The 11,850-nt window shown below is 48.7% G+C and overlaps 1 protein-coding gene across 1 annotated transcript in view; it reads right to left on the reverse strand.

Moving 5' to 3' along the window:
* NOC2L (nucleolar complex associated 2 homolog (S. cerevisiae)) overlaps positions 1 to 11,850 on the reverse strand; it is a 50,396-nt gene that overhangs the window by 6,722 nt on the left and 31,824 nt on the right. Inside the window, exons 15-17 of the mRNA XM_010005255.1 lie at positions 9,447 to 9,590; positions 4,868 to 4,981; positions 841 to 976 (exon numbers count right to left, since the gene is read on the reverse strand). Of these exons, the coding sequence (XP_010003557.1) occupies positions 841 to 976; positions 4,868 to 4,981; positions 9,447 to 9,590 (394 nt within the window). The remainder of the gene's footprint in view (positions 1 to 840; positions 977 to 4,867; positions 4,982 to 9,446; positions 9,591 to 11,850) is intronic.

Raw genomic sequence — 11,850 nt, forward strand, 5'->3', positions numbered from 1 at the left:
CATTCCTGCAAGTCACTCTACTAAATGAAGGACAATGCATTCAGACAACCTGTGACATTCCAAATTACAAAAAAGAACATCGAGGTTTTCCCTCAACCTAGGTGGTGAACTTCTCAGGCAGGTTCCACAATTTACTGTGGCCCCCTCGTGGTCACAGCCAGAGAGTTGACACCACTCCCTTTTCTCTGGAGGCTTCAGACTTCCTTGCCTTGTCAGGAATGTTTGCAACATCAGTCACTAGAAAATAAATAAATCAGGAGCAGATGCCAAGAGAGGATAACCATTCTTCCATCAAAGGTCCTTGTTCTGGCAGCCAGCCCCTCTGATGGCTCCTGTCTGGAATGACACAAACAGCACAGGCTGCCAGGTGGGACATCATCCTTATTCTGCTTTTAGAGTTGTGGAAACAAAACATGGAATTCTGCACCTCCACCTCACAGTGCAAAAAGACAGCAGACACTTTGGTGTTCTCCAAGGTGAGGCTTCAGCACAGGACCTGCACAGGGTATGAGCACAAGGAGAACACACTCTTTGGGAATTAAAAATTGGAAGCCTCTGAAAAGCAGGGTCTGTGGTGTCCAGGTCAGTGTTTGTGACAAAAGGAAGGTGTGAAGGGGAGGAGACAGCACAGGTCATGTACAGAAATACACGAATGCAGATTCACCTTCTACTACCTAAAAAAGCCTCCAAAAGGCATAATCACCTGGTGCTCTCTCCCTAATAGCTTCTCCTTTGATCTGAAGGTGGCCAGTGTGCATCCCCCATAGGGCAGAGCTGTATGAACCCATTTAATACAGAATCCTGGACAAGAAGGAGGAATGTCTAGGCCCAGCCCCATACCTTTTATAGGGAATCCAACATTCTCCTCATCAGAATCACTGTCCAGCTCAAAGAGTTCCTTGAATTCCTTCTTGTCTTCTTCCTTCCTTTCATCTTGCTTCTTACGTTTAATTTCTGGGAAGTTCAGATCTTCAAGCTGAAAAAAACCAAAATAAACAGTAAGAACAACCTTAATTTGTACTTTCAAACATAAAATGCTGAGCTTAAACACAGGAACTTGGCTTTGCCCAGTATGTACAAGCCACACTGGCAAGAACAGTCAGGTCTGCCAACCAGGGGAGCAAGAGACTTGTGAGTCAGTTACACAGGTGAATGACACAGGCAAAGCACCACTGCTCTATTGATCTTTACCTAATAAACTGCTTTTGCTAATGGGCTGTCTACTGCTGGTACCTTAGCATGGCTGAAAATGCAAAAGGTCCACACAAGCTGGCTATCCTAGGTCACTGGACTGAAAGCCACACAGGGCCTGAGGGCATGGGCAGCCAAGCACAGTCAGACTTTGCTGGTCACCTCTGAAGGAGCAGATTTCCAGCCAGGCCAGAGCTGTGACAGTGACAGCAGAGACACTGCCTCTGTGGCTGTGGATTTCAGCACAGTTCAAGGTGCTGAGGATGCTGAAGGTCTCTCTGAGCCACGACTTCCCCAGTTGCCAGCCCTTCTGGAGATCAATGGGCCAAGAGCCTTGCTGCTGCAGATAGCCAATATCAATGCCATTAAGTACTTGCAATTGACACCACCTCACTGCTCTTTACACCTCTCCGGAGGGGGATTAGGGGGGGGATTTACTTGCAAGGGCTCAGGCCAGCAGGGCAAAGATAATCAGAATGCAAATTAAATCCCAAGTGCTCCCTGAACATCAGCTGCCTGCTGCCTGTGCCTGGCTGCACAGCTCCTGGGAAGCACTCAGGCATTAGCACACATTAGCTTGCTTGGAAACATTCACCCTGCTACTAGAAACTCATTTGCTCTCTCCCACCCTTCAGACCACCCCTCAGCACAGTCCCCTCTGGCCACATCCAAACCAACCCTCCCACCAGCTTCCCCCAGTGGGAAGAGCAGCAAAGTTCAGGCAGAAGCAGCTCTGAGCAGAGAGGCAAAAAGAGGGAACAGGGATGGGGGGAGAGACGAGACACAGAGACATGCGTTTGCTCCTGCAGCCAATTCCAGCAATTTCTCCCAGCCTGTTCCATGGTTATGGTCCCCAGCTGGGCAATATTGATTCTGGGAGCTGAGCAATTACAAGCAATAACCTGCAGCACCAGGATGGAAAGTCAGAAGCTGGCCAGAGAAGGGGAGAGGGGAGCAAATCACCAACCACTGTTAGCAGGATCCTAACATGAAATCATCTTCCCACCTGCCCTTTGCCTCTCCTGCTACCAGCCCTGAAGGGCTGTCTCTGTGCTGGGAAGGTGCTGGAAGAGACTGGCTTTCCAAAGACCATGTTCTCATGCCAGAGTTGGGAAGGAAAATGCAACAAGAGCAGCAGAGTAACTGCCAGGGGCCACCCTCAGCTGATTAATGCCATGCTGTGACTGTCCTCTTCCCTAGGGGGGCTGTGCTCCACCGTGGGGCAAGGCAGCTGCTGTGGTGACAATATTTTCCTTACCCCTACCAGTTCTGGTGGACAAGATAAGCTCATGCTTCACTCCTCTCATCTGTTCTGGCATTTATGGAGAGCGGAAAGGCAGAGGGAGATGCTCCACAAATATTGATTCAATGAGAGGCTCCAGAAATAAAACAGCGAGGTCTCAAGGGTAAAATGTATCAGTGATCTATTGCTGGAGTGACCAGTAAATGAAATGCAAAAATCATCCAAGGTCCTCACATATCCTAAGGATGGGATATTTCCATGGAACACATAATTCCATAGGTTTGGAGTGGCAATGGAGCTGTGTATGAGTAAAATGCCTCATGTGTATGATGTGGATCAGTCTCCTCCAGTTCTCCAAACTTCTCCCATTCTCCAGACTTTCCCAATTCAAGGCAGCAAAAGACTAAAACTTAGATTAACATGGCGAAAAATTTCCCCAGTATCCTGTGCAGGGATGCACAGCAGGGAGCTGATAGTTGGGACTTCTTTATGTTTTCATACTGCCTAGGAAAAAGTCCTCATTCCCAGAGGAAGACCAGAGTTTTGGGTGACATCAACACTGGCTGAGCCCAAAGTGAGCATATTAAAAGGGACTTAGTGTTGAATCATGCTGAGTTGTGCTACCACCAACTTGTTAAGACTCCACAGGAGGGCCTTCAAGATGAGCACCTCAAAATAAAGGCCCCAGAAAACCCCAGTAGCTGAGGACTGATCACAAAACACAGGAATGAGACTGGTCCTGAGCCCCAGCTCACAGTGACAGCCTGTGTTCATCACACAGCAGCAGTAATTAGGTAATTTGGGGGCCAGTCTTTTAATCCCCAGCTAGAGGGTTACAATCTACTGTGTCTCACGAAGCAGATTAGTCTCCATCCCATTAAAAACCATTGGGAAAAGCAAATGGAATGGGCAGAGGGGGTCAGTGCTGTTATCCAAGGCAAGCTGCAGCTCCCAGCAGCTGAGAGCTGGGCTGATTTCTTCTGTTACTATTTTTTCCCCCCAATGGCTGCTAATGGGACATAGATTTTCCCAGCTCTAATGGGCCTCATGGTGTTCACTCTCCTGCTGGGGCTCACAATGCTGGATCATTAAGCTTGCAGTCCCCACCGAGAGAGACAACAGCCCCATTCACCAAGGAAAGATGTCAGGCAGCCACAGGCCTCTCAGAGAGCCCCAAACTCTGTCTCTCTCTGCAGTTTATCTGTTCAGCCCACTTTCTCCAAGGAAAGTAAGTCTCTACCTCATCAACACTTCTGACTTCCTCTGGTTTGAGAATTCACCCTCTTGGGCCTTGCAAGACCCCCTCAAGCTCTCCACCTCAGCTGCTTCTGGACACCCCAAGGAGCTCCAGCTCCTCTCTGACCTTTAACATGTCTTGTCTGCACTGAGGCTTGCTCTCCTCTCCCCTTGCAATAGCTGCTGCAGTACCAGGAAAGTGTGAGATCACACCAGCAGTTTTGGGCAAGAGTTTAGCCCCATCTCACAGCCATCACTTCTTGCTCTTTTCTTATCTCCCCCCACCACATTTTGTCTCTGCAAAAGCCACACTCTCCTGCTGGGTTTGCACAGAGAACAACTATGCTTTTTGTTCCCTCTGCATGGCTTCCCCAGGGGAACTGCAGCCTCCTGTCCTTAGCTCAGGCTGGTATACAATACTGAGCATTTCTAGGATCTCCCAGGTCTTCTAGCACGCTCAGGGACTTGGCTCAGAGCCAATCATCCTCCTGTCCCATTGATTATTTTAATTGTTCCCTACCATACGCTGGAGACACCAATTATATCTATTTCCTGCTCCCTGGCCAAGAGCCCAGCTCAGCCACTTTCATTGCATTAGCATCCAGACAGCTTTCCTTCAGCCTCCTAATGCAGCTCCCACCCCCTCCTCCTGCAGCACTGCCATGAGGAGTGGCCAAGGAGCCTTTCCTTGGGCAGGAGATGTGGGAAACAGCAGCCTGAGCTCTTCTGTCCAGAGAGCACCTCACAACCAGCCACCCCCACTGGGCTGAAATGAGACAATGCAACCCAGAACTCATCTCTGATACCCCTTTTGCTAAGAAGGAGGTACCTTCACCTCTTTTCTTGCCAAGGCAGGTTTTAGCATGGCAACTTAGTCTCATTCTGCAAAAAGAGCTAAAGGCCTAGATGAGCTCAACTCAACCTGTTTTACCTTTAAGAGAGCCACACAACTTGCAAGAAATGATGCCAACTGCCTAAAGCAACAGGCAGAGGACATAGGTGTTGCTCCTAGAGATCCCAGCAAGACAAATCTTCTGCAGGGAGCTGAAGATACCAGCCAGGCTTTTGCTCCTCCCAGAAATGCACAGCTCAAAGCCAGTGCCAGCCCTCACCAGTGGAGCTCTCCTGCTGCCAGGACACTGCTCTGTCTCCCCATGGCACAGAGAATGGACAATAACTCAGGCATTTCATTCTTACTCTTTCTTTGCCACTGATTTCCAGCTGTATCTCCTTCTCTCTCAGCTTCTTCCACTGAGCATAATACTTGGTCAGAGGTGTCCCCTCCTCTTTGAGCTGCTTCTCCCATTGTTCCTGTGGAGAGAAAAGGTGCAAATTTCAGAAAAGTTTTCAAAGCAGTTTTCCACAACAACTTTGGCAAAGGCAAGGAGTCAAGAGCAGAGGCTAAGATTCTTTCCCAAACCACCTTCTCCCAGCTCCTGGGAGAAAACTGGCAACCATGGCTATGAATTGCAAGCAGGACTAAGTGTGATTTCAGGCAAAATCATTTAAGCAACTACTGAGTGAGGAGTGGTGGGACTGACAGCTCTCCTTAGAAAAGGCAATGCCTGGGCACTGCAAGATCCAAGAAAGCCCAAAGATGAGATGGACAGGTTGGCCAATGCCAGAGATGGTGCAGCCTGCTGTAGTGAAACAGACATTACTTAACTGAAACCTGAAGGTAGGAATCAAAGGGGGCAGATCAGAGGATTTATCAGAACAAAATCTGTCCCTTTCTCCTTCAATGGAGTAATTTGATCACCTGCACAGTTCTTGGTTTTTTTTTAATTCAGATAAATCTCCTGCAAGCATTTACAAGACCTACACACCCAAGATATCTGATTGCCTTTCTCCCCCTGTTCTACAGACAAGTGTTTGTTTTTGAAACAAACATTCCCCTGCAGGGTCTTGGCCTCATCCCAACCTTGAGAGAGCAGAGCATGAAGAAGTGCCAAGCCTGTTTCCTCTGTCCAAGGAAGAACATGGAGGTGGAAACACCATAAATGGTGGGAAGCAAATTAAGATGGTTAAAAATTAATTTACTCTTCAATCTTTTGGCACGTTCATGCTGAAAAGGGTGTGGGGGGGTGTCACACTAAAATACATTATTTTTAACTTTAAGCATCCCTTTAACTTAAAATCCACTCAGAACTGTCCCTGTTTACTGGATTACCACACTGCCCAGAGGCTTTGCCTGCAGTAAATCTAATGTAAGCAGAAAGATATGACATAGAAGTAGGAACTGAAACAGGCTAATGAGGAAGGGAATAAGGAACAGGAGTAAAGGTTAGTACAGATGCACCTAAAGGTCAACACAGATCCAAAAAAAGAGTATCCTGAATCCAGGACTGAGAACAAATCCAGAGCTCTGCACAGGCAGCTGTATGAACTTGATGCTCCTGTCTGAGTGCAGGAACAAAAGGTCAGACCACCTTCATGGCAGAAAACACAGCAGCAGCTTAAATATCCTCCATCAGATGCCAAATCAATTGCTTCTAGGGAGCTGAGCCCCAAAACTAGGGAGCTATGGTGTGTTGGCTGCAGCCTGTGAGCCAAGGTGCAGGGAAAAGTGTGTCTGAAGAGCAACAGATGAAAAAGAACGCAGAAAGAGCAGGTCTCCTGTGGGTATCAGCACAGAGCTCTCAGCTTACACAACTATGCAAGCACTCTGGATCTTGTGAATCCATCTCTGCCAGCTCTTGGTTTGGCCCGTCACTGGGAGGGAAGTGGAGATGATCTGTGGTCTCTGCAGCTGGCATCAGGAGATGAACTTTGGCAATTAAACGGTGACCAGATTGTGTCACCTGTGCTCCAGCGGCACAAAATCTCCATGAGCATCCTCCTACTGTCACTGCCCATACTGCATCAAGCCAAGCAGGCTCTCTCTGGTAATCATAAGTCCCAGACTCACAGCCCCCATGGGTCTGCCTGTACCACGGCCCCTGGTCTGCAGGGTTTGGAGCCTGTGTCTGCTGATCAGCAGTGCTGGGAGGGGAGCAGGAGCAGACACGGCTGGCAGGCAGAGACGCCAGGGAGGAGACAGCACAGCCTCCCTGCCCCTGCCCCACCACCACAGCAAGGGGATACCAAGTCACCCCATCTATAGATCAGGCTCCTATTAGGCTGCCAGCTGTAATCAGGCCATTTCCTGATGCTGCTTGGTATGGGCAGCTTCTGGGAAAGGCTTCTTACAGAGAGCAAAAGTCTTTGTTCTGTCTGATACAGGTCTTTTGGTTTTACTCAAATCCAGATATAAAGACCACTAGAACACTCCCATCTTTCTAGTCAGAACACCTCAATGGGAATTCTGACAGAGCAGATGCCATCACACCCACTTTAACCAACTGAAACTCTCCTGTTACTGCTTTTGCATCCCTGTCCTGTAAGGCACCCCAGTGCTAGCACCTCTCTGGAACATGGAACAAAGATCATCACCCATCTTCCAGAAAAACCTTCCATCTCAAATATTAACCTGCTTCTTAAACAAAAATAAAAAAGTTCTCCATCTTCAAATAGCATGGAAGAAGTCAGGCTGAATTTATCTGGTGTTTCTATCCCTCCATACCACAGCTCCTGGGATGTGAGGAGGGATCCCTCATTAAACATTGCACCTCCACGCTCCCCCCACAGCATGAAGTTCAATTTCCAGGCTGTTTCTTCTTTAAAATGATATAATATAGATCCTCTGGTAAAACCCACCTTTCTAAAGCATGCCTGCTGCTCTGTAATTCCCCCCATGGAATTGCATGGCACTTCAGCATGTTGCATGGAAGAATGAGCTCAGGATTTGGGCTCTGCTCCCTGGACTGGAGCAGCACAAATGCATGCGTGTGAAAACCAGAGAGCATTTGCTTCCAATTGCTTTTGCTGGCAAGGGGAACATGCAAATACCTCCCCCCCCGCCTTCTTCTTCCCTTTTCTGGCAGTGTTTGCTTATGGGAGGTGCCAGTGTCCCACATATCTTGGAGTCAGCCTGGTAAACTCAACCCAGACTTTGAGGGACACTCCAAATCGTTCTGGGAAGCCCAGTCTCTGTGGGAGCTTTGACCCTTGTTGGGAATCGACACCATCTGCTTGCAAAGGCACAGGGGGGAAATGAAGGGGGACCTGGGCCCAAAACCTGCTCTCTGGGCACAAAAGATGAGCCACTGTGGGTCTTCCACCCCACAGAAATATCAAGGGGGCTGTACCCTCTGCTCCCAGGAGCATTGGTGTTCCATTATCCAAAGGAAGAGAAAGGCTCCCTTCTCCCAGCACAGTACAAAAATACAGACTGCACAGGCAGTCCAGGCATCCTCCCTGAGCAGCACTTCACACTGTGGGTCTGTCCTGCAAAATGGCAGAAGAGCTATCTCCAAATAGGCTTGGCAAACTGGAGCCTGCTTCCCTCCTGTCCTCCAGGCAGGCTGCCTGCTGCTGCCCCTCCAGAGCCAACCCGGCCTGGTTCATGCTGCTCAGTCACCCAGATGTCCTTGGGAAAGCAGGTGCACCAATGCCAACTAGGAGACACACAGACAGCAAGATGTTAACACCATCATTTAGCTCCTACACAAGGGACTGCAGCCAGAGTTGCTGGGAAGAGCAGACAGTGGCAGAGTTGTTGGAAATCCTGTTTTATTTAGCCAACGACCTTCCCCAGCCCATCTGTCTCATGGAGAGCCCTAGAGGATGAAATCTCTGCCTCTGCAGAGTGGGTGGGTGATCACAGCATTGCCCACAAAAAATACAAACCAACAAAACCCTAACCATCTTACTCCAGATGAGAAACATTAATTCCTTTAGCAAAACAATCCAACCCAGAATAGCATTTAGAGAACCAAACAAACACTTAGTCACTTCAAACCCAGTTCCATCAACCCCTTAATCCCAAAATAGTGCTGCTGTGTCCTGCCATTGCTATGTCAGGATCTTCAAGGATATTTTTCATGCAGTTTCTGCACAAAAGTCTGCACATTAGTCTGCATTGCAACTTTTGCTCCATGCCCAGCTCCATGTCAACGGGTGGAGCTTTCAGTGATGCAGAACTCCAGACTTCCCAATGATACCATGTGGCCAGAAAGCCCACCCTGACCCATCCATTGCTATGCAGACAAGAGGCATTTCCATCCCTCTCCTGCCAGGCAAGGAAGAGTCAGACCCACTGCTTCCCCTCACAGAGGCATGCACACACACAGCTCCTCTGCTATCAGGCTTGCAGAGGTTGCTGTGCTGCATGAAAAGGAAAGATATCATGTCCAGCCCAAAGGACACCCAAACAAAGCTTCATTAAGACGCTTCCTTCCCTTTCATTTCATTTACATCAGACCTGGATTTCAGACTTCAGGACAGATCAACAGGTTGCCAAAGGATGGAGCAAAGTAAAAGAAAAGGAACAAAACTTCAAGCAGACTAAGAGAAAATAAATTTACAGAGGCAGCAGAATCCCCCCCACATCACTTTAGGCACAGACTGGCACCTACATATCAGGAACGGGATGGTGAAACCCAAGACAGTTCTCAGCAAAGGAGATGCCCAGCAAAGCAAGGCTCTTCTGTGCCTGTGTGGGTTATAAATCATAGCAGGGTGTAATTTATGGGCCATGTTTTCCATGAGGCTCTTGGCTGCAGAGTCTTGCCAGCTAAAGCATCAGAGCCCTGCCGAGCTCAGTTGTTTGTGAACATCTGCCCCACCCCACACACCCCTGTTTCCATCATCCCTCCTCCCTCTGCCACCCGCTCCAACCCAGCAGCTGGAGTCTGACTGTCTTTCCAGGAAGCCCAAATGGAAGCAGCAGACTCACCACAGACTCCCTGCTGGCCACCCCAAAGGTAGCTTTCTGACGCCTGCTGGAAATGTAGGCAGAATTCTCCTGCAGTTTCTCCAGGAGCTGCCGGATGGGCTTGCAGTAGTTGGCAATCTTGCATTCCTTCAGGAAAGATTTTAGCTGGAGGAGAAAAAGGAGAGGAAGAATTAAAGCAGTGTAATAGTTTCCACAAACAGATCCTATCAGCAAGAACACCCCAACACTCCCACCCCCAGGGACAGCACGGGGAGTCTCTTCCCTTCAGTTGATACCATACCCCAAGGTATCACCCATGTTCAACCCTGGGGGTCCTGCCACCCTGGGCTGGGAAGATGCAAAGACTCTTGGCTCCAATTCCAGTTTACTACACTGTCTGCTAACAGTTTTTACCAATTCCAAGACAAACCTCTGGAGTGTTGTTCAAATTCTGCAGGCCAAGCTCTTTGCTAGAGCCACACACATACTTATACACACACACAGACACCTAATTCAGAAAGAGAGATCCAACAATGCAAAAGCAAATGGTTAACCACAACAGAACCTTCATCTCAGCTGGGACCTGCAGATGCTATCATGATAGATAAAGGGTTTCTAGTCAGCAAATATAGTACTGCCTTCTCTACTCATGGCTTCAAATGTCCTGCCTCAAGAGACAGAGCAGGGGGAAGGAAGAAGAGGTCTCCCTACTGCCACGCCTACACAATGGCTTGATCTTACATGCCAAGTGTGTAAGTAATAAATGTTAAATTAAGAGGTGACAGTCACCCCTAGCCCCTCTCTGTCAGGACACTGCCCTCCTGCTGGGGATATTGCCACAGGATGTTTGCTACATACATGAGAATGTCCCACATTACCTAGCAGGAGGGGCCTCTCTTGTTCCTTTATCCCCAGCATATGCCCACCTGCCATCACACATCCAACTCAGAAAAATCTGAGTTAAAATTAACACCTTTGCCCCTTCCAATAAAGCAAACAGCCCATCAAACAAGCACAAAGAAATCATCAGCAAAACTATTCTTCTGCTGGTGAAGCCTGTCCTACTCTCATCTCCCCATTTTTAAATATTTATTTTTTATAGGTGCTGCATATTTATCTCCATCAAGAGATACATTTGTCACTGGATTTATCTCACTTGATCCCCACAGCTGCAGTCCCAGATCCATTTCATCCGCTACCACATACATTATCATTTTTCTTTCATTGCAGAAGTGTCACCAGAAATCCTGCCAAATCTCAGGCTCTGTCTGTGCAGTTTGGTGCTGTGTGTTTGCTCTCACAGCTGTGTGCTTCGTTTCCTCTTTCCACCCCCCTCTCTCCCACCCCTGCAATCCCTCACAGTCCCACCACTATCTATAACAGATATTAACAAAACATAATGAGATTTCAGTCCTGTGTTAAGAGGCAGGGGACAACCAAGAAGGTAAAGGAAGACAGAGCAGAGAGACAGGGACTCTACATGTGCCTTTTCCCACTCTGCCAACAACTGTATCTTTCCAGAATAAAAGCAATCAGAACATAGGTGCGTATGTGTGTGTGCATACATGTCATTAACATCTCTCCTCAGTTCCTAGCCAAGCAGCCCTGTGATTAGTGGGATGGATTCTGTCAGACTGCCAGCCTTAAACACCAATGGTTTATACCAGCAAAGACCACAGCAAAAACCCAGCTCCTCTTCCTGGAAACGATGCAGGGAACTAAAAATTATCTGAAGCAGCTGGATGTGTGTGTTCCAGGGAAGCCAAATCAAGCCCAATTCCCCACTCACAGAAAGCAGGGGAATACTCAGCTCAGGGCAGAGGGTGAGCAGCAGTAGGAGTGGCTGGAGGGGGCCACACCAGCCCCTCCTGCCCTTATGTCCAGCTGCAAGTCATGTCTAAATCATGCCACCTCCTGCCTCCACTCAGCAGTACCTACCCCTTTTCCTGCCCAGTTTTTCCCTTTAATCTCCCTCCTCTGCCCTGTGATGCCTATCAGGGATCTAGAGGAGGGGAGAAGCAGTCTCTTCCAAGCATCCAGGCACAGAGACTGTGCTCTCCTGAGCTCTTCACCAGCCCAGGGAGGCAGTGACTGCCATGGGGTCATCCCGGTGGCTGCACAGAACAGAAGCTTTTCAGATGTCTCTGTCTCCCCCACTGTCTCTCCTTTCCTTTGATCTGTCCGGGTACTTCCTGCCTTCCAGGCAAGGAGGTTTTAAAGTTCAGTTTGGAGGCAGTTCAGCTTAGCTTCTCCCCAGGCCACTGACCAGAAGATGAGGAACACAACCCTCGCCAGCTGGAACACAGCCCCTAGGACATGGCACCGGGAGAAGCGTCAGCTCATTGGGGAGGAAGAATCAGGACAGATGGATTTTTACAGTTAACTGGAACCATTCCAAGAGAAAAGTCTTCCCCCCTCCACCCCC

This window comes from Chaetura pelagica, unplaced genomic scaffold (genome assembly GCF_000747805.2).
Source record: "Chaetura pelagica isolate M959 unplaced genomic scaffold, ChaPel_1.0 scaffold159, whole genome shotgun sequence".
Taxonomy (NCBI): Eukaryota; Metazoa; Chordata; class Aves; order Apodiformes; family Apodidae; genus Chaetura; species Chaetura pelagica.